This window comes from Empidonax traillii, unplaced genomic scaffold (genome assembly GCF_003031625.1).
Source record: "Empidonax traillii isolate 1590-97213 ecotype Southwest subspecies unplaced genomic scaffold, ASM303162v1 scaffold289:size826226, whole genome shotgun sequence".
Classification (NCBI taxonomy): Eukaryota; Metazoa; Chordata; class Aves; order Passeriformes; family Tyrannidae; genus Empidonax; species Empidonax traillii.
The window spans coordinates 707,017-727,185 of NW_020955482.1; the positions used below are offsets into that span (position 1 = coordinate 707,017).

Genomic DNA, 20,169 nt, shown 5'->3' on the forward strand with positions numbered 1-20,169 from the left:
TTCAGTAGAACATCAGTTAATTATATTTTAGGATCAATATTCGTTGTTGTAATACCTGTTCAGTTCCCCAAAAAATGTGTTTTGTGGTGAGAAAAGCTTGAAATGCATACCAGGGTGGGAAGTTTTGAACACTGTAATATCTTTGCCTTCTACTGTGACATTTAGACTTGGACTCTGCAAAATGTGTGAGGAAGTGTGTATAACTTTTAGACAAGTATTGCTGACTGAAGAAGTTTTCACCCCAAATACAGATTTCTTCATAGGGCCAGGACCCTTTGTGCTGTAAGGTCACTTTGCATCTGCTGACTTGACTGCATCAAGGGTTGTTATGACACCAGCATAATATATATATGCTAAAGTTTGTTTTTTATTGCTTTGAATAAAATGTTAAACATGATCCATGTCTTTTTTATTTTTGTAGAAGATTCTGGTAAAACCAGCAACGGAGATCTTTCCAACTCTACGCCTGCAGAGCCTGTTGTGAAATGACATGGCTGGTACGAGTGGTGATTACTTACTCAAATAACTCATGTTCTTGTCATCGTCAGTAACACTCTGTAGGGGTAAAGGCTCTAGAGTTGATTTACTTGCTTTGTTAAACCCAAGAGAAAATGTACAGTAGTATACTAGCATCCAGTGAGGCTAGGTCTGTGTTTGTTTATATTCCTTGTAGAAACTCCTATTTTTCAGGAGTTTACATTATTTACAGCACTTTCTTTAGATTGAAAATAATTATATAAAATGTTGCCCTTGGAGGTAGTTATTTTAAAATGTGCAGATAAAAAAACCCCTTATTAATTTCTAGATGCATTCTTGCATCTCTTAACATAGCATTAAAAAAACAACAAACCAATTCACAGGCTGTTTTGTCCAAGATTTGAAGTGGTGCATCTCTTCAACCAGAAAAAAAATTGAATCAAGACACTGTAACTGTTGTCCAAAAAATAATTCAGGCGTGTTATTGTGCAGTCCTGCTGCATTTAATACAGTCACAGGTGACACTGTAGATTTAACAGTGTATCTTGTGAATGTGTGTTAAATCTATTACACAAAATGGAAGTCCTTATTGCTGTTTTATTCCAAACTCCTTTTTATTACTATAGGTAGTATTTGAAATACTGTGGGAACTTAGGATCCTGTCAGGCATTTATTTTCCCCTGCTGTTTCTACCCCCTTATCAAAGAATGGGAAGACCAGAAAAGTTAACATGACAAATCACTTCTCATTTCATACCGAAGGTCTGATTTGCATCCACAGAAGTAAGGAAACCCAGAGCCAAGACAGAACCACAATCAGCTCTTCCTTTTATGACCAGACACTGTGATGGGTGTCTGTAACTATTAAGTGATCTTACAGTTCCTGAATATGTTGTGCCTAATTGCAAGTTTCAGCCTCAATTCTGTATTTCCAGCCTTTGCAGGTCTGTTGTACTGTCTGTGTTGTTCATACAGTCTTACATGCCTCTTTATTAACAATAATTGCACTGCAGGCTCAGAAACTGCTGAACACTGTGAGAACTCTATATAACACCTGTTCATGCCTGCAAGTAGAGGTTCTAGATTGTGCAAGAGTTACTCAGATTCCTAACTTAAGTAGCTGGACTTAGCTTAAAAGAAAACACAACTTTCATTAAAAGATACAGCTGTGTCTTAATCTCCCAGAACATGAAGCAATTCTAGGTCTTACTAACCAGAATAACCTACTCTAGGCAGTCTAATTGAGAATTACCTTTGAGGGTGTTTTTTTGGCACTGTTAACTGTTTTTAGACCATACTTGCTTTAATAATTGTTTTAATGGCTCAGATTGTTCCACCCACTCTTGGGTCACTGGTTAAGACAATTCCTGATGTACTTCTGATTCACCCTGTCCTGCCAGTCACTTCAACATTCAGACAGCAAGGATGAATGTTTTGTCACAACTGGAAAGACCAGACTGATATGAAAGTTCCATTTGTTCTGAAAACATGACAGAGAAGCTTCACGGACTGTTAAAATCAGCTGGGCTCATTAAAGTTTTTATTTTTAATTCATTATAACTGCCCTAAAGAATGCTGCATTACTTGATTTATATTTTTGCTTTTTTTTTTTTTTTTACTTTGATACAGTTTGGTTTTTTTTAAATTGTGTACATTTTCTTTTTTGACCAAAATGTGCCCGCACTGAACACTCAGTAGCACTGCCGAGATCAGCATTCTCGCTCCTCATTTCCACACTGCTGCAGTAGCTGTGCACATACTTCCATGTTCCTCTCTGAAGTTCTTGGAGTGGAATGGCCAAACACCACCTTTCCTTCTTCCACAGTGGTGGCAGAATCACATACAGGTGGTTGTTATTTCCCTAGGATGGCCTCACTAGATAGCTGTGTACAGTCAAGACAAGACCCACACTCTAATCTGCACTTGTATTCTCCCTTCTCCTTTTTTTTTTTTTTTTTTGGAAACACACTATCTTGGAAAGGTCAGACTGTGGAACATAAGGTGAACTGAGCATTGTGTTAAATGTATGGGGGTCAACAAATTAATTTGATTTGGGTGATGGAAATTCTAGAGGAAAGACAGCCTATTTTTATAGAAGCTTGTTCAATCTGGGAGACCTGAATGTATACTCTATGTGGCAAAAATTATATACATACACAAATATGTGCAGTGATAATAGAGCTATTCTTGCTAATACAGGACTGTAGTTTGTACTTCCTTCTTTCTCTTTGTCATGTAGCAGCACATACATGCAGACCGACTTTCCTCGTGTGAAATACAAGGTGGGTCCCGGGTTTGGATATCACACCCCCCACTCTGTCACATGTGACACTGAATTGCGTTAAATCCTTTATTCCCCCTACCTGCCCCCCAAGGATATGGAAGAGGTGCAACATTCATGCTGTGGTGCTACTACTCCTCTCACTGCTTTTGCCCTCCTGTTCCAGTTCCAGGAACAAAATGGACCCTTAACCGGTCATGTGGAGATGAGACGATGGAGCTAAAACAAAATATCCCCCGAACTAAACCAAACATGCTCACTTGAAATTCCCAGAGCTGATGTCAGTGAGGATGATGAGGTGTTGCAGGTACATAAACCAGCTCTAGGTTTTTCCCCCTTCAGGATGGGTGGAACAGGCTGAAGGCCAGGCTCCAGCAGGCAGCTGCCAGCACTACCCCTGTGTGTTCAGTCTCGTGACCGAGCTGCTGCAGGTGGAGGTGGCAGCAGCTGCTCTGCCAGAGGTCTTGCACCCTCCTTCCCACACGGTGCTGTGCCCTTTGTGCCAGGAGCCCCGGGCTGCCTTACCTGTCCCCCTCGCAGGATGGTGGTTGGGGGAGCAGAGCAGGGACACCCGACCCCCTTTCAGCCCCGAGATCGAGGCCTTTGCAGTGACTGGTGACCAGTGATGGCCCCAGCAGCACCCAGCTGGTCAGACTGCTGGTGCTGGAGGGTAGATTCTGGAGGTCCTAATGCAGTCTGTGACCAGAAGTAAATTTGAGTTTCATCAGATATCCACCAACAGCTGTTTTCAGCTTCTCAGGTACAAAGGACCAAATGTAATACTCAGTGTTTCCTAACTCATTGTACAAAAGGGTATTTTGTTACTTAAGTCTCCTTGGTTTGTGAGTAGAGAACATTATGTACATAAAACTGTGTTAATAAATGCAATTTTGAGAACCTCATTCTTAGTGTCTTGAGTAATGCCAGGTCAACAGGTGTCAATGTTTTTAATAAGATAGCTTCAACTTTTATTTATAAAGAAGTTTTTGTGTCAGTTACTAACAGGTTTCTTCCAGGGTTCTTTTAAACATTCAGTAACCAGTTAAATTAAATTTATTCCACATCAAACACTTCCAAACTGGGGTCTTTTGGATACCGTTGCACAGCTTCTGCTTACAGAAAATGAACTCTCCTAGTAAGTGACGGAGAAGAGTTAAATTAAAAGTTTGAGGAATTTCAGCCATTTTTTCTAGATACCTCATCTTAATTAATACAAACTATACTACAAATTACATGCCTCCCCCCCCAATAAAAGCTGTTTGTTTATTTTTGTTTGTTCTTGCAAAGTACAGTTGCTCATGTTTTCAAGAGGGAAAAAAATGTAAACTTATTAGCCAAATGTCTCTAGTATCTAATCTCAGGAAGGTACTATGAGACTTGTCAATGCATTGTAGACTTATCTAACATATTATTGCTCAGTTTCTTAAAACCAAAGATTGCTGGTAGAATCAGCCGTTTGCATGTCACCACAATGTTAAAAATACAAAGAATTCTTACTATAAAAGTACTTATTTGTCCTACTATTACCATCTCTGGCAACTTAATGTTTAAGAAACCTAACAATAGAAAAACTGCACACAACTAACATGCCACATTTGTTGACTACTTCTGAGGTTTGCATGTCAGTGGTATTTAGAATAATAAATCAAGGAGGTACATAATGTCCATTACTTAATTACACAATGTAAGTGTGGTCCCCACAAAGGTAAGAGTAGGCACTTAGATTTGTTTTGTAAGCTTATTCTAGATGCAATATAAAAATAGATTATATTAATAGGAAAAATTTAGTGTTTAACAAATCGTTTTGTAAATAGGCTAACACAAAATCTTGTTACACTTCAACTAGACTAAAAATAACTTCATCTGAAATAAAGTAGATAGTGCATTTTTAACCTTCATTCAGATGCACATAATCATGCAAACTATGAAAATTGACTATGGTAGGAAAGTTGAGGCCTGATATTTTGTTAAAGGAGCTGACAGCTCACACGAATTTCAGTGGAATGGTGGGCTGCTCTGTGTGTGTGTGTGTGAAGAAATGCCATCACCCCTCGGTGGCTGACAGCTGCGCTCTCCTACCAGCAGCAAGGGGCTTGTGCTGAAACGTTCCTGAAGATTGTCAGCTTCCCAGACACAGCTACACCCTACACATTCACAAATGCAAAATGCCTGGAAGGCCAAGTCCTGCTGTCGTTCCACTGGAAATCCAGAGGGAACTCCGCTGCAAAGATGCCGTGTGCTCTCCAGCAGGAAAAGAGAAGCCAGCCTTGGGTGTGCGCAGGTGACTGAAAACCGGAGATTCTTGCAAAATGACTCCCTGCTTTTGCTGCTCCCACACAGGCTGCAGGAAGTGACAGGAGCTTTTTATGCCTCTGATTCCTCCCCTCCTTCATGCATGGTGCCATCCTCTTCCGACAGATCATTCAGAAGCATGAACTTCCCATCATTTGTTAATGGCACAGACTTCATTAGCTGAGCTAATGCTTCTGGGTCCTGAAGAAAAAGAAGAGAGGTCAGCAGGCTGCAGCAGCATTTGAGGAGCATACACATTTCCCAGTACTTCTTGCTAAGGTTTTGCAACTTGTTTGTTTGGGGTTTTTTTGACAACATTTATTCTAAAGATTTGAAGCATAAAAAATACCTTTTGCTTAAGTAAAGACACCTCTTGGGTATATAGGAAAAAAAATTATTTTCAGCCTTTATTTTGCTGCTCTTTAGTTACTGAAAAGCAAGGAGAAAAATAACTAAATAATTTTAACCCATATTTATTGCCTGTGACTACAAGCTCATTCCCCCATCTTGTTCTGAAATTTTACCAGCAAAAATATCACATGTATATAGATAAAATGTATCTACAAGGGACAGGATAACTTTGCCATTCATTCTTAAGTGGAAAAATACTTCAATTTTTCATCTCTAAGGGAGGAAAGAATGAGTTTCTAATAGTGAAACAGCAACACTTGTGATTTTACACTTCATCCCGAAGAGCTGGTCTGGTTTTTGGAAAACTTTGCTCACACCTCCCTTTCAAACATGAACAACTGGATTTGTATAGTTCTGAATTTGATTTGGGGTGGCACATTTTATCTCAAGTCGTGCCACTGACAAATCAAACCTGAGTTTATTTTTGCTGTGTCAGATAATGTCTGCAAATAATATCTGTGCAAATGCCACATAGGAGAAGTAGCAGTTCTTTTTTTCTTATGCACGCCAGAGGTACCCACAAAGCAGACCATGATATATCACCACACAGACGTAGGAAATGAAACAAACTTACCTTCTGTGCCTCAATGATTTCTTTTCCCAAGCTAATGGCATAGCAAATCTAAAAAGAAGAAATAAATGTAATATTCAGTTTACATGCGAGCGCGTGTAAGGCTGTTACTGTTTGTTAAGACAAAAATTCTCCACCCCATTCCTTATTTCTGTTGTTACGGCATGCAGCAAACACCCCGTGGTGTTAGCACAGCATGGCTGCCTTGTCTTTGAAAGTTTCACAGATGTACATGTCTCAACATAGCTGACATTCCTTTTTGTTAGTGCTGGTGCTAGAAAATTTCCCCTCTCTCTTTAATTCCGGTATTAGCATCCTTTCTTCCTTGTTGTACACGCTGCTGCATTATCAGTAAATTTGGTCCTTTTTAGACAAAAGCCACCAAAGGCTTGCATGTTAACACATTTTCTTGGCAAGAAATTGAGCTGCTCTTGCTTCTGTAGCACTGTTCCCCAGATGTGTAAGCCAAGAAGCCAAAGACCTGTTTTCTGAATAAAGTATTTTATTAAATGTTATGCAAACCTTTTCCCCTTCTGTGTTGCTCTCGAAAACATACGCGCTCATGGACTCTTCTCCCAGAGGCTCAGTGAGGTGGACCACAAAGCCAATCAGTCGCCTGTTCTCCTGGTGGGCAGCAAACTGTGTCACAGTGGTGAGTTCAAACTGGAAAAGTAAAATGACTTATTTGTTTTAGCCAGCATACAGTCTGCTTGGTCAAGTGCATGTGACCGAGTAGTCAGTGGAAAACTGGATTCAGAAAGAAAATTTACTTACACTTGCTCGTGTAACTTGGGTTTGAGGATCTATTAACCTACAATTACATACAGGGGAAAAAAAAAATTATTTTAGAGCGATTCTGGGTAATTCTAAGGGGCTTTGTGATAGAAGGGCAATCACTACAGCAGTTTTACAGGTGAGGAAATTGGCAAGGTTCAGCTCTAGACCCTGACTCTCAGCTGGCTGACATGCACAAGTCAGAGCACCTTTCTGAATCACTCAGAAAGGATCCTGAGTGCATAGGCTGACACATAATGCAGAGGGACATAAACACACCTCAGCTAAAGGTAGCCCCATGGTACCCCCTAAAATTTGGTAGGACGTTCTTACATCTTAGTCAGGAGGATGATTTCTACATCCTACAGCATAAGGAAAGATACTTTTTTTTTCTAAATAAAGTGACTGGGGATCTTGCTTCCTCAAAGAGTGTATTTCTTAGAAAAACAAAAATACTTTATTAGTTACAAGTTGCATGAAGAAAACACAGTGTTGGCAAGTTGAAGGTTTTACAGTACCTCAAGTTCTTGCTGGTGACCATGAGATGCGATTCAGTCATACGGAATATGTTGTGGATGGCACGAGCAGCCAACACTTGTCTCATAGCTTCATAAATCACCTCACACGTGCCATCTGACTGAACAGCCATAGATCCTAAAAACCGAACTACAAACATCTGCTGCAGGAGCGAATCTGAAAGACAAAAGGCATGACTTCCTTCAGTGTGCTACATCAGTTTTCCAGTAACTCAAGTTATGGAATTATTTTATTCACTTTGGAAATTCGACAGAAAGGCTGTGGTTGGTTACTGTTGCAAGTGGTGGCTTCCTGCCATGAGCCACACAGTGCCCTGACCCAGTTTTAAACAGTGAGTGAAGAGGCAGCAGGGTGGAGGTGGGGAAGGAAATGATTGCAGTTGCTTGGGAGCCTTAAAAGTGTAACTGGTCCTTTTTAATTTATTTGATTAGCTAGTAAAATTCCCTTGCCTATTTTGCTATCAGGTGCACATAAACTGTGCAAATAAACTGTGATAAATTTATGACTGAGCACAAGCCTTGGCTTCCGTCAAATTATCTCGTAATCTTTGAGCCTTGTTCGTTCTTCACTTTCATCTCTCCTTCTGACCTTCCACACTGCTGGGTCCAATGAGGGTTCTATTAAAGCTTTCCTCGCTCCTTGACTGTCACCATAAGACTGACTTATAAGTAAGCAGCCATTATGCAGCAAAGCCATCCTTTGCTCAGGCTCCCTTAGCGGCTGGTGGTGAGCAAGGGAAAGCAGGTCCTGCTGAATGTGATTGCTCAAAGGCCACACAGCTCCGTCTGCACCTTGCAACCCACCTCACTCACAGTGGGACAGCACGTGCAGGGGGTGGGCTCGCATCGGTAGGTGCTGCTTTGGTTCTTGTGAGTAGTTTTCTGACAGGGCTTTGGGTTCCAGACAGTGCTTGTAACTGGCACAAACATGAGAACAGCCAGGGCCAAGGCCTGCATGTGCTCAGAGAAAGTCAGAATTGTTGTCTTTCACTGGCATGTCACTGGGAGGAGCTTTATGCTGGGCCTTTGGGAGATTTACGCTGTGGATCTCCAAGTGCACCTCGGTAAGGAATGGCTACAAGGCAGCCTCAAACTTGAACAGAATTACGAAAGAATACTATCAACCTCTTTTCTAAAGAAGAACCCCTTTTCAAAAGCTACTTAAAAAAAAAAAAAAAAAGAATGGAAGACAAAACAAAACAAAATCTTCTTGCCTTTAAATGCTTTAAATAAACCTGATCTGGAATATAGCTTGGACCAAAAAAAAGTGTTTGTTTTCACAGGTAGCACTGTTTTAAAGACTGGCTTTTGAAAGGTAACTACCTTAGCTGTGCTATGGATCTGTTACCGCTGCTCCATGGTGTCAGGTGCTCTCCTTACAAGAGACTGGGTAGCTGACAGTCTAAAATCCTGACTAATTTTATCTGGGAAAAAACAGCACTGACCTTCCTCCTCTTCTTTGCTGCTGTCTTCAGATTCCCCAAATGGGTTTGCACGCCTATGAAATAAGAATTAAAACTTTAATTATAGATTCTGGTCACCGCAAACACATGCTGCAATACCTTATCTTCTCCCCTATATTCACACTGTGATTTGATTGATCACTGTCTCGGCCATACCTGCTGCCTCTATTCTGGTCCAGGAATTCCATGGCAGGCAATACGATATCAAATTGAATTGGTGTTCCAGGAGCAATGAGTTGTGTGGAGTCCTGAATGTCGGCTGACTCACTGGGAATTATTTTATCATTTTCCATATTCTTTACATTCTGGCTAAAGTGAAAATGGAAAAGAAAGTATGTTTCAATCAGTGACACCCAGCCTTTGCTGTGGAAGGGAGACAAGATTATTCAAAAATCCAAAGCAGGACTGAACCACTATACAAACACATAAGTAAGATATTTTCCTATTGATTTGTTACTGAGGACTCTAGTAAATAATTAATCTCCGGTTGGTTGGTTGGGGTTTTTAGACACAATATTATTTAGGAAAAAATTAAGTGCTGGTCTATTAGATCTGAATGCAGATCAACTCTGAGTGTCGGCTCACTTGCAGCAATAGGTTGCCACTTGTCTCCCTGCCCTACAGTGTCCATATTCACAGCTGTGTTACCAGACCTGGACTCATGTCTACAGGTGTCAGCAACAATCCTGATGCCTTAAGAGACCCCTCGGGCCCAGGCTCGTTAAAATCGCACACGTGCAAGGGAGAATGTTACCTGGGGTGGTGAACTTCATGTTTTTTCCCCAGGCTGGTAATGGGAGTCACTGCTTGCAGGGCTGTCTGATTCAGCTTGATTGCAGCTGCCTGTGAAAACAAGACAGAACAGCTCTTTTACACACGTACTTTACATTACCATGTAAAGAATAACGGGAAGGCAAGTTGGAAGGAAGGGACTGAAAGATGGAAGCAAGCTCCTACCTCTGGATTGTCAGTGAGATAGATCTGCCTGGAGATGTTGTTGATAGCACATATCCACTGGAAGGGAAAAATGAAACTGAACTCTTCAAGGTCATTTGTATACAAGAACAACAACATTAAGAAAATATTTTTACCTCCTCATATTCTTTCTTGCTTTCTGCTTGAAGGGTTATACCCCTGGAATATAAGCACAGTGTGTAAGTGCTAAGAGTGGACTCCAGGGCCTATAGTAACAACACCAAGCTTTATATCTACTTCCATCAAAGGAACAAAAATCACGAATAAGCTGCAACTAAAAGATAACACATGTGCTGTTCAGGCAGTCGTGGGCGAGGATTGGATGGAACATGCTTTTCATTTGGAAACACCCTTCTGGAAACCAAGAAAAGCTTACTACTACACCAAGCATGTTTTACATAAAAGAGCATCTGAAGGGGTAGGTGTGACTGGCTGTCCTCAAATAAAACCTGTCTCATACGCTTTTCCTGTAGGAGTAGTGATCTGAAAGCAGTATCTTCTGTCTTCGCAGTCTACAGCCATCACAGAGCAGTTGTCCAAGTCCTGAATCAGTCCACCAGCTACTGCTCCCCTTGGCTGACACATCAAGTTGCCACCTTGAGTGAAGAAATACAATCTTTCCCAAGTGGTAGTCACCAGACCTGTTTTACTGAAGAGAAGATGCAGTGATAAAGACTCATTACTATTTAGAAGTAACTCCAAACATGTATCAAACTGCAAACATATCTTGATGCTAATCAGAACTTTATGTCCACCCTGGCATTTTTTTAATGATGGATCTCTGTTAAGAAGAAAAAGCAGCACCTGTTTCTAGCAAAGACTAATCGTTAATGAAAGCTGAAGGATTAAATTAATTACAAACATCCAAGTTAAAAACAGTATCTTCTCATTAAGGAATAAAAGAGTATTGAGTAACTGGCATAAAGTACTATTAAGCTATTTAGTTGACAAGGTGGTGATTGGCCAAAGGTTGGACTCTGTGACCACCCTGTGGTCTTTTCCAACCTAATGATTATGTGACTCTGTGAAGCCAGATTAAAAAAAAAAAAAGGTATTTTCAAGCTGAAGAGCAGCATGAGCAATTTCAGCAGAGAGAATCATAATTTAAAAAAGAATCTTCTGCAAATAGTATCTCAGAGACCATCTCCTCCCTAGCTATGGAGTCCTATTATACTGTAATCCAGCTCTTAGAATACTACGAGAAATTAATAAATATCCACTCACAAAGAAAAAATTACTAGTCAAAACAGAAATAAACTGATATTTAATCAATCACATAAACAGGGTTACTATATGCCATCAATATACATAACTCCTGCAGAATTTGATGGAAGATTTTATTTGGAAAATCCGCAGAGGTAACTCCACATATGGTAACATTCCAAGTTATGCACTTGCATTGTTCATAAAGCTTTTTTTTATGTAAAAGAGGCCATTTATGAAAACATGTATAAAACATAAAATAGCTGTTTATTTTTGTACACACTGTTTTCTTTAGCCCTAAGATCTGGGAACAATCTGCATCCAGCCCCATCAGTTCCTAATTTTTAGCCACTTCAATGCAGGAAATTATTCCTGTAGGCAAATTCAACCAGAAGTAAACTTCTGTTTTCAGGAAAATAGTCTGAAATGCCTTTAACTTGGTTTAAGATTCTAAAACGCATTTCCAAAGATGACAGATACTCAAGGGCTAAAGAGGAGAGCTGCCACAGTGATACAGGAGCCTCAAAAATCATTGTCCTAGAAGTCTTTATGATCTTAAAAAAAAAAAAAAGTAGCAACTGGTCAGCAACTAAACAAATCAGCAGATAGCAACAGTATTCTTACTTTCTAAGATTAAGGTAGCCAGCCTTCTGGATGAGATTTCTATTGATAACAGGTGAAGTTACATCAGAATCTGGAGTGTAAACAGATTCATTAAGTGCAATTAAGTCCTGTTGGGATACCCTCATTTTTTCAGCTTCTGCTTCCAGCTCTGCCTGTATGCTGAAAAAAAAAAAGAAACAAACAACACAAGAAGAAAACCAAAGCCATCATTAATCATTTTATACCAGGATATAGCTAACACCTGGAAGACAAAATGAACAAAAATACCAGTTGAGATTATCTTGGAGAGTAGTGCAAAGATAAAGTATAACCAGTGGGTCAGAGGAAATAATTACTCCCACGTATTCAGCACTTGTGAGACTCTCACAGTACTGTGTTTAGTTCTGGTGCCCCAGCACAGGAAAGACAGAACCGAAGTCCAGAGAAGAGCCACCAAGATGGCTTAGGGACAAAACATGTGGCATGAGAAGCAGCTGTTGAGAATTGCTTTTCAGCCTCATGACGTGAAGAATAAGGGGTAGGTCTTACAGCCAGCTTAACTACCTGATGGGAGGGTGTGCAGCAGATGGAGCCAGACCCTTCTTGAAGGTGTGCAGTGACAGGACAAGAGGCAATGGACACAAGCTGTCACCACATACTGTGTGTGCCACGTGTGAGGGAGAGTCAGAGATGGAGGTTCAAAACCTGACTGGACACAAGTCTGATCACTCTGCTCTAACCCTGCTCTCAGCAGGAGAGTAGACTAGATAACCTCTCGAGGTTCATACTGCAGCAGCTGTTCTTTGACTGTCAGAAAAACAATCCTAACAAATATTTTATTTTTTTCTTAACTTTTCCAAACTTGAGGAGTCATTAACTGTATCCAAGCTAGGATGCATATTAGGAAAACTGATGCGTAAGAACATAAGGACACTTGCCATTGCACACCTTAGGAAGTCATTAACACCTGCAGCTATGCCATAAGTGATTTTCTCCCTATTTCCTGCCCAAGTGTTTAAACCTTTTGAAGAACACGGGCACAAAGCACAAGGTGTACACAGCAAGACCACAGACACATGTAAGTCCACTATCCTGTCTCTGACAGTGACAAGAAGACTGGGAAAGGGCAAGCCAAAGAGGTATGATTCTTCCCCTGCTCTCCTCCCCAGTCTTCTGTAGGGGAAGCTGGTGATAGCCTCTCAGTATTGAAGGAATCTAAGGACACAGTGCTGCATTTAAGTCAGCACTACGCAGTGTCTAACTGGTCAGATGAAGAGCCAACTTGTATCGTGGTGTTAGTCTGTTTCATGTTAGCTTGTTTGAGGCTTTTCCACATTTTTAGAAAGCTGAGACTTCCTAAGCTCCCACATCACTTCCAGAATGAGACCAACAATCTTGCCATCTAGTCACATGAGAGGGTGAGTTATAAAGGCTGAGTAATAACATCATATCTGAAATAAATTAGACCATATTTTGTAAGCCAGTGCCTTTGAACTCTTATCACTGAATGTCAGAATAAGAATTATTTAAATTCCATTTTTAAATAAAATGGAACTAGGCTGTCAGTTTTCACCTAAGTGCTACTTCAATTAATCTTTTGATCAGTTATTTTTGTTGCACCACAAAATGCTTTTGACAGAACTTCCTCGGCAACTTCATGCTTCCCGAGACCAGATTCCTATTCCTAAGATGTGTTTCTCCCATCTCCAAGGCAGAAAGGAGACAAAAGCTGACAATTCTGAAGTTATATCCATCTGTGGCAATTAGGCCAACTGGTTACTGAAAATACATTAGTGATCTCCCTCCTGTGTTTCCACACTGTTAGCAATATTCACTGTATAAATAAAAATGCTTTTAAATATGAACACTCAGTTTCACAATGAGCTTAAACAGATGAAAGACCACACTACCACTGAAATTCTGTAGCTGCACAAAGATTTGCATCAGCTTCTTGTTCCAAGAGAACAAATCTGACAAATGGAAAGCTTTTAGCTTGATTAGTGAGCAGATCTGATTCACTGAGGCCTTGTGATCCCCAGCACTAAAGGAGGAGAGAAGCGGGCAGCACAATTTTCAGTGGCTGTGTAATCTGAAGTCATGGAACCACGTCCTGTGTCAGTGATTGCTATGCTGCACAGTGCCACTCAGAATTTTACAAGATTCTCTGTCAGTTTTTCCAAATGTGTCACATCCTGCACTAGTTTCATTTGAGTTGTACCTTCAAGCTTTTCTGTGTGACAGACCTAAACCACAAAAAACAGACTCAGCAAAGTAACTGCACAGCCTATTTTTGCTGTGCTGCATTTACTACTGTACATTATCCAGAAGTCAAATCCATCAGACTTTGGAAAACAAGGGCTTATTCTGTGGTGAGGATCCCATGGCAGGATCCTCACTGTGCCTGTGAGACACAAGGAAGATGCTCTAGATTTACTAAACAAAGGGCACTATTTCAATAGAGTTTAAAATCCAGTCTGCAAAAATGCTGCATAGACTGTAGAGGGATTTATTTCAGAAATAAGCAAGCAAAGATATACAAACAAGATACATAAAAGAACAGAAAGTAATGAATCATTTAGTGAAAAAATCTACTATACAGAGAGATTATTTATAATCCAATTCTCAAATTAACAAGTATGCATTACTGAAAATGCCAGCAGAATCAGAATAACTGATGATTTAGCTATAGTTTGATATGAAAAGTATGAAGCAATGAAGTCAGGGACTCAGTTGGGACTAGGTGCTCTTTGAAGGACCACTCCAAACCCTTAATATTCTATGATTAATGTTCTCTCTATTATGATTACATTTTAAATGTAAAGTTTACATTTACAGGGGCTTAGTTGTAAAGAAAATGTCAATCCTCACTGCAAGTAGAAGTGGAGGGGAGGTGTAAGAAAAAGAATCACAAAATTAGGAGTACAAAAGCAGGGTAGTTTATTGAAATTAGGACTTGGCCAAACCATGTTGGACCCAGTGGACTAATACAGCCTACACTGGATGCAATGAGTATGTTCCCTAGGGTGAGGAGTTTTGTTTGCCACTCTAGGCCCTAAATCCTTCTTTGAGAGGTTAATGGATTATTGTTACAGCACTATTATAGAGGATCCAGTAAGTATAAATACCTTTAATTCAGAAAGCACTTTAGGTCTATTATATTAACTCTGTTAACCCATTTGTAGCTCAAATTCCATACTTTTGTATTTATGAAAAGACACAGGGAGGTAAGAAAGCATGTGAACACTTCATCTAGTTCCTGGCCACACTGTAACAGTACTCTCTATAATGTACTGAAATGTATCTCCTTTCTACCCACTGCCATAACAAAATACGCCCAACAATACAATGGAAGCATGGAAGGAATCTCATAAGAAAGAAACAGAGACACATTCTGTTACTGTGCTGAAGGCTGGAGAACTACTGCTCAGAATCCAGTGGGAGACAAAAGGAAACAAAAGTACCAGATTACCTTTGAACCATATCTGAAACAGATGACAAAAAGCTGTCCATTCTTTTGGAAAACATCTCTGCTCCTTTCTTAAAGAAGTTGATCTGAAAAAATACCCAAAAAAAAAAAAAGAAAAAAAAAAAAAGACACTGTAAGGTCTCTTGGCTTTGGCAGACAAGTAACAGATTGTGGGGAGTGTTCACAGCGATCCCACAATGACGGATGCTTTTGGCAGGCAATCAAACACATGGCCAAACAGCTGCGTTGCCTTTCTTTGTGCTTCCCACTTTTGCAGCTTTCCACCCTTTCACACACTAAGATAAGCTGTTGGCTGCTGACAGGTATGTTCCCAATGAACTTCTTAAATGACTGAAATACGGGAATGGGTGGCTTCTCCCATATTAGCACTGTGCAGAACTGGGTCTCGTGGTGTTACGGGCTGCTGTGTGCAATGCCACCATATCAAAGGAAATAGGACACAAAGCACCCATTAGGTTTTAGTGGTCCAACCTGGACTACCAACTCCAACATGAAAATCTTTAAAGTGCTACAGCAAAGTCAGTCAGGAAAGTGATGAAGTGTAGCTGTGCTAGCAGAAGCCTCCAAGGTAACTGGTTATATCAGCTACAGACCTACCATGGGTTTTGTTCTACTGAAGGAGCTAAAAAAAGCTACTATGGCCAAAGTGCACATTTTGTGACAGAAGATTAATTCTCTTAGCTAGTATGGCTCAGCCAGCACGCAACAGCAGCAAAGCACTCAGTGTAGACTTGACCTTGGATTACCTGCTGCGGGGCACACAGTCATCATTAGGGCCTACTGGCAACTGAGTGAAACATGAACACAGCTGGCATGTGTGTGCAATGAATTAGGTTTAAAAATATAAAAGAATCAGTGAACTACCCTGAAAAGAGAAGGAAAAGCAAATTCTTGGATGTTAAACAATTTATTTGCTATTTCATCCACTTTTACTTGTGATTTACTCCCTTTCCCTAACCGTGCTCTTACCTGTAACTCCGATTTCTGCCACTGTGTTAATGACCACAGGCTCCCTTTACAGACAAAGGAGAGAAGTCATGCCCTCCTGAAGAATGATTTTATTTCTGAAGCCTAGTTCAGGAGGGAAGAGCTCTAAATCCCACTGATGATAGACTGACATGTTCACACGTTGATGTCAGTTTTCAGCCAAATGAACCCTGTATTAGCCACTACTTCTTCCAAAAATTCCTTACAGACTGCTCATTTGTTGGAAAGGTGAAATAGGAGACATGTTTTGAGCAATTAATGGAAAAAATATATGTTTGGGATGAAGGGGAATTCACAGTATTTAAGCATCAATATCAACTGGCTTCTGGTTACTCAGTCATTCCCATGACAACCTGAGACTTTCCTGGACAAAGCACTGAGATACTGCAGTTCTGTCGGACAAAGGACAGGGAAAGTAAGTTCTGTTTGACTTCCAGTAAAGGAAACCAATGCAGTTCCCTCACTTAGGATGGTTGCAGCAGAGAAGCAGTGTCAACTCCCATGGTGGGGAAAGTGACTGAATTCTCATTTTCTACCTGTTTCAAATGGGGCACATGATGTGCAAAGGACACGACAATGGAGATGATGATGATCCACATTACAGTCCCAAACAGAGCACTGCATCCGTTTTGCCTGTTTCATAGCCTGTTTCTCATGTTTCCAATGCTTTCTTTCATCGATGTCAAAGCACAAAAGACCCTTAAAATGGCTGATAATGAGAATCAAGTGCTGTGAAAATACTGCTCCTCCTGACGTCCTGAAGAGTCAGATTATCAGTATTACTACATTTCACAGAGAGAAATGTACTACATTTTACTTGAGAAATGCTCTATCAAATTACTGGTAGGACGAAAATGAGAAAAATGTTTTGCCAGCCTTCTGCTCAATCCTCTCTACTGTTCTGAACTCCCAGTTCTCCAGAGCATGCTCTGTTCCCTATCGTGTACACTCCTCATCAGTATGCTGAACATTATGTGCCAGGAAGGGAACTGCTACATAGAAGAGTTTGTGCAGAGTAAACAGTAGAAGTAAATGCTACTGCACTGATAACTTAGCTCTGAAAAAACTAACCCCAGGCTGATTTTGCATATATGTTTACTGAATTTTTTTTTCATTGGTGTCTTTCATCTATCTGCCACAAACAAAATCAGTTGTTAGACCCTAGGCAAGCTGAACACAAGCTGTTTTCCTCCACTCTCCTCAACATACACCCCATTATTGTTTGTCAGTTCTCACAATAAATCCTGAGTTACAATGTTCTACTTTTCCCAGGAACATGTCTAAGTGCTATGAATGCTTGGTAGTCCATACCTGTCCTCGTGTATATCCTAGCATAGGTTCCATCATTGCCACTCTCTTCCTGTACTGCAGAGCATTCAGGGCACAGTAATATTGCAGGGATGAAAGGTGCTGCTTTCTTCTTGCATTTGCTACTTCTTTTGCCACTTCTGCCTTAAGCTGAATAAAAATTAAGAGGTTGACAAAGTGTTACTGTGTATATGGATATATTTACTGATTATTTTCAAGTTACCTATCTTTAGGTAAATCTCATTACAGAACTTCTCCAAGTTAAAAGGAAGAATGAGAAACAAAAAAAAACCAAATCCAAACTCCAAAGCAAGTACTTCAAACCCTTCTCTGTCAAGATGCTTAAGCTTTTGAGGAGCCCCCATGACTATAAACTGTGTAACAACCACAAGTAAAAATCTGGATCTGATTTCTCTGCAAAAAATTTATTTGCAGCTGAGATCACAACACAAATGTGCGAGTGCAAAATTCAGAGATGAATTATTCACCATATGCTATGTCACATTTTGTTCTGTAATTCATTTCCTTACAAGGACCATCCTGTAGAACTGATTCATTCTTAGGGCCAGTCACATGCTTTTTGGCATAAAGGGATATATTTTGCAGTAGTAGTCCAGTGGGCAAAGAAGAAGAAATGTAGAACAATGCCACCATCAGAGTTAAGTGGAACAACAGTCCGTAACAGGGAAATTTAAGGAAGGTAGATGTGAAGAAATGGAACACTTTAGAAATAGCAGGCTTCACGACAGTTCACAATGAATTGTATTCAGTGATGCTGCATCATCACCTCAGCTGTACAACAGTAGGCCTACACAAATCTATTTATAGCCATTTGGAACTGCCTCTGTCTGAAAAGCTCCCATGGACCTGAAGGGCTCTACTTCAGCACAATATTTGATCACTTGCCTAACCTGGAGAAAACAGGTGTGACTTTGCCGAGTTGATGCTGAAAAGCTTTGTGTCTGCCTGGAAACAAAATCACAAGTACTCTCGAGCTGCTGTGAATTAAAGGGATGAACTCTCCAAAGCTCATAAGTGAACAATGATGCAGACAGAATGGCTGATGAAAACATTTTCTTTCAATGTTTGTTACCTTTTCATTTTCTTTCCTTTTCGGTAACCTGCTATACTTTGCCATGGACACGTCATGTTCTGTGGACAAGGAATATTATTGGCTTTAGAAACGTGCTGTGTGCGTGCATAGATTTAAAAATGTCTTCTGTGATATAAAAGGTGCACACAAAGAGAAACAAACAAAACAGGGACACATACCATTGCTAGCAAGGCCAAAAAGGTCCTTCAATGTGCTTACTTCTGGAAAAGAGAAATCAAATATTCAAAGTAAAAACAGCTGTAAACACTTTGTTCAACTGAGACCATTTACGGCACATCTATTGCCCAAGTCACTCCAGCCCTTTCATAGCAGAGTTGTATACATTGTGCCTGCCGTGAAAAGCCTAAACCAGATCAGCTGCTAGAGAAATGAACAGGCAGAGAGAAAATTAAGAGCAAAGTGAGTTTACTTATTGAGCAAGTTGTCACTATGAAAAAGACGCTTTATCTGCCAGTGTCATCTACCCAGAGAAGCACCATTTCAGTATATTTGTTATGACAAAAGGCTGACCACTATCATAAAAGATCAGCAGTTCTGACAACTTCCTGACAATGCTCATGTGATACCAAGAAATCTAAGACCCAGAAAAATCTTCCTCCATGTGGAATACTTTTTGTTAAGTTTCTCTATGAAAAGAAATATGCATCTAACACACCTGACCGCTGGCTCTGGTACTTACATAACAAACACAAGTGTCTGATACAGGTAGAAAGAAGACAAATTAAACAACGTCACCAGTGCTGGGCACAAGCTACCCTTAGTGTCCACACCACTGAATGCTTCAACTGACAAAACTCTCTCGAAAAGCTACAAAGTAAGCACATTCACAAGAACAGACATTATGCAGCTGTGGAAATACTAAAGGGAAACTGTAGGATGTCACCATGGTCTCTGATATTTTTAAGTCCCTACTCATTAATCACCTTCACACCATTTTCTTCTCCCCAGAATACTTCATCATGACTGATGCAGAAAGACAGAAATTCTTTTCACGTGTGACTAACTTGTACCTACAGGTTTCTACAGTATTCAGTACAAAGATGTAACAAGGTTAAAAGTAAAAACAATAACACAGTTAATCTTCCTTGCTTCCTAGTGTGATCCCTCAAGGAAGTTTCAATAGGGCCAGGCCTCTACTAAAAATGCTGTTTTGAAGACCATGTCAGAAAAAAAACAGAGATTGTATTGGATAGAACAAAAAAAATTTTGACTTCCAGGGAAGTTGAAGAAACTTTCTTTTTTCATCACAGAGCAGTGAGGCTTTGGTTGCAGGCTTCACATGCATTGAAATGTAATTTTTATGAACAAGAGGGAAGAATCCATAAACATGGACACAGAATTACTGTATCAGTGAAGCCCAGTAAAGAGGTGGAAAAGTGCTTATAGAACCAACATCATACCATCCAAATCCTACTTTATATTTGTCATTATAGGATAAACAAGATAGTCATTAACATAGACAACTGGATGTCTTCACAATTTCAAATGAGATACTATAAAGAACTTAAAAGTCATTGTTTTGCTATAGTTGTTTTGTCTCCCATGAAAATGATGTCTATAAAAAGTACATAAATGAGACTGAGATTAGTGAAATGAGCAGTGGACTTTAAAAAAAAAAAAAGAAAAGAAAGAAGGAAATAAAATGCTATAGTAAAAACTCATGTTTCTGTTGCGTGAGTAGGTAAGAG

The 20,169-nt window shown here is 40.0% G+C and overlaps 2 protein-coding genes across 7 annotated transcripts in view; one reads left to right on the top strand and one right to left on the bottom strand.

Moving 5' to 3' along the window:
* WASHC4 (WASH complex subunit 4) overlaps window positions 1-5,210 on the top strand; it is a 41,195-nt gene extending 35,985 nt beyond the window's left edge. For 2 of the 6 annotated variants that reach the window (XM_027890452.1, XM_027890458.1), the window contains one exon: window positions 422-2,677. In XM_027890452.1, the coding sequence (XP_027746253.1) occupies window positions 422-489 (68 nt within the window). In that variant the 3' untranslated portion in view covers window positions 490-2,677. Of the gene's footprint in view, window positions 1-421; window positions 2,678-2,715; window positions 3,658-4,842; window positions 4,939-5,097 lie in introns of those variants that run through there. The other 4 variants (XM_027890454.1, XM_027890457.1, XM_027890453.1 and 1 more) reach the window with 4 other exon arrangements.
* Window positions 3,700-20,169, bottom strand: part of APPL2 (adaptor protein, phosphotyrosine interacting with PH domain and leucine zipper 2) — a 33,544-nt gene continuing 17,074 nt past the window's right edge. Inside the window, exons 6-21 of the mRNA XM_027890459.1 lie at window positions 18,640-18,681; window positions 18,461-18,519; window positions 17,371-17,517; window positions 15,055-15,137; window positions 11,607-11,765; window positions 10,240-10,428; window positions 9,896-9,938; window positions 9,762-9,818; window positions 9,559-9,647; window positions 8,961-9,113; window positions 8,787-8,839; window positions 7,324-7,498; window positions 6,806-6,842; window positions 6,554-6,694; window positions 6,035-6,082; window positions 3,700-5,250 (exon numbers count right to left, since the gene is read on the bottom strand). Coding sequence (XP_027746260.1) covers window positions 5,122-5,250; window positions 6,035-6,082; window positions 6,554-6,694; window positions 6,806-6,842; window positions 7,324-7,498; window positions 8,787-8,839; window positions 8,961-9,113; window positions 9,559-9,647; window positions 9,762-9,818; window positions 9,896-9,938; window positions 10,240-10,428; window positions 11,607-11,765; window positions 15,055-15,137; window positions 17,371-17,517; window positions 18,461-18,519; window positions 18,640-18,681 — 1,604 coding nt within the window. The 3' untranslated portion in view covers window positions 3,700-5,121. The remainder of the gene's footprint in view (window positions 5,251-6,034; window positions 6,083-6,553; window positions 6,695-6,805; window positions 6,843-7,323; window positions 7,499-8,786; window positions 8,840-8,960; window positions 9,114-9,558; window positions 9,648-9,761; window positions 9,819-9,895; window positions 9,939-10,239; window positions 10,429-11,606; window positions 11,766-15,054; window positions 15,138-17,370; window positions 17,518-18,460; window positions 18,520-18,639; window positions 18,682-20,169) is intronic.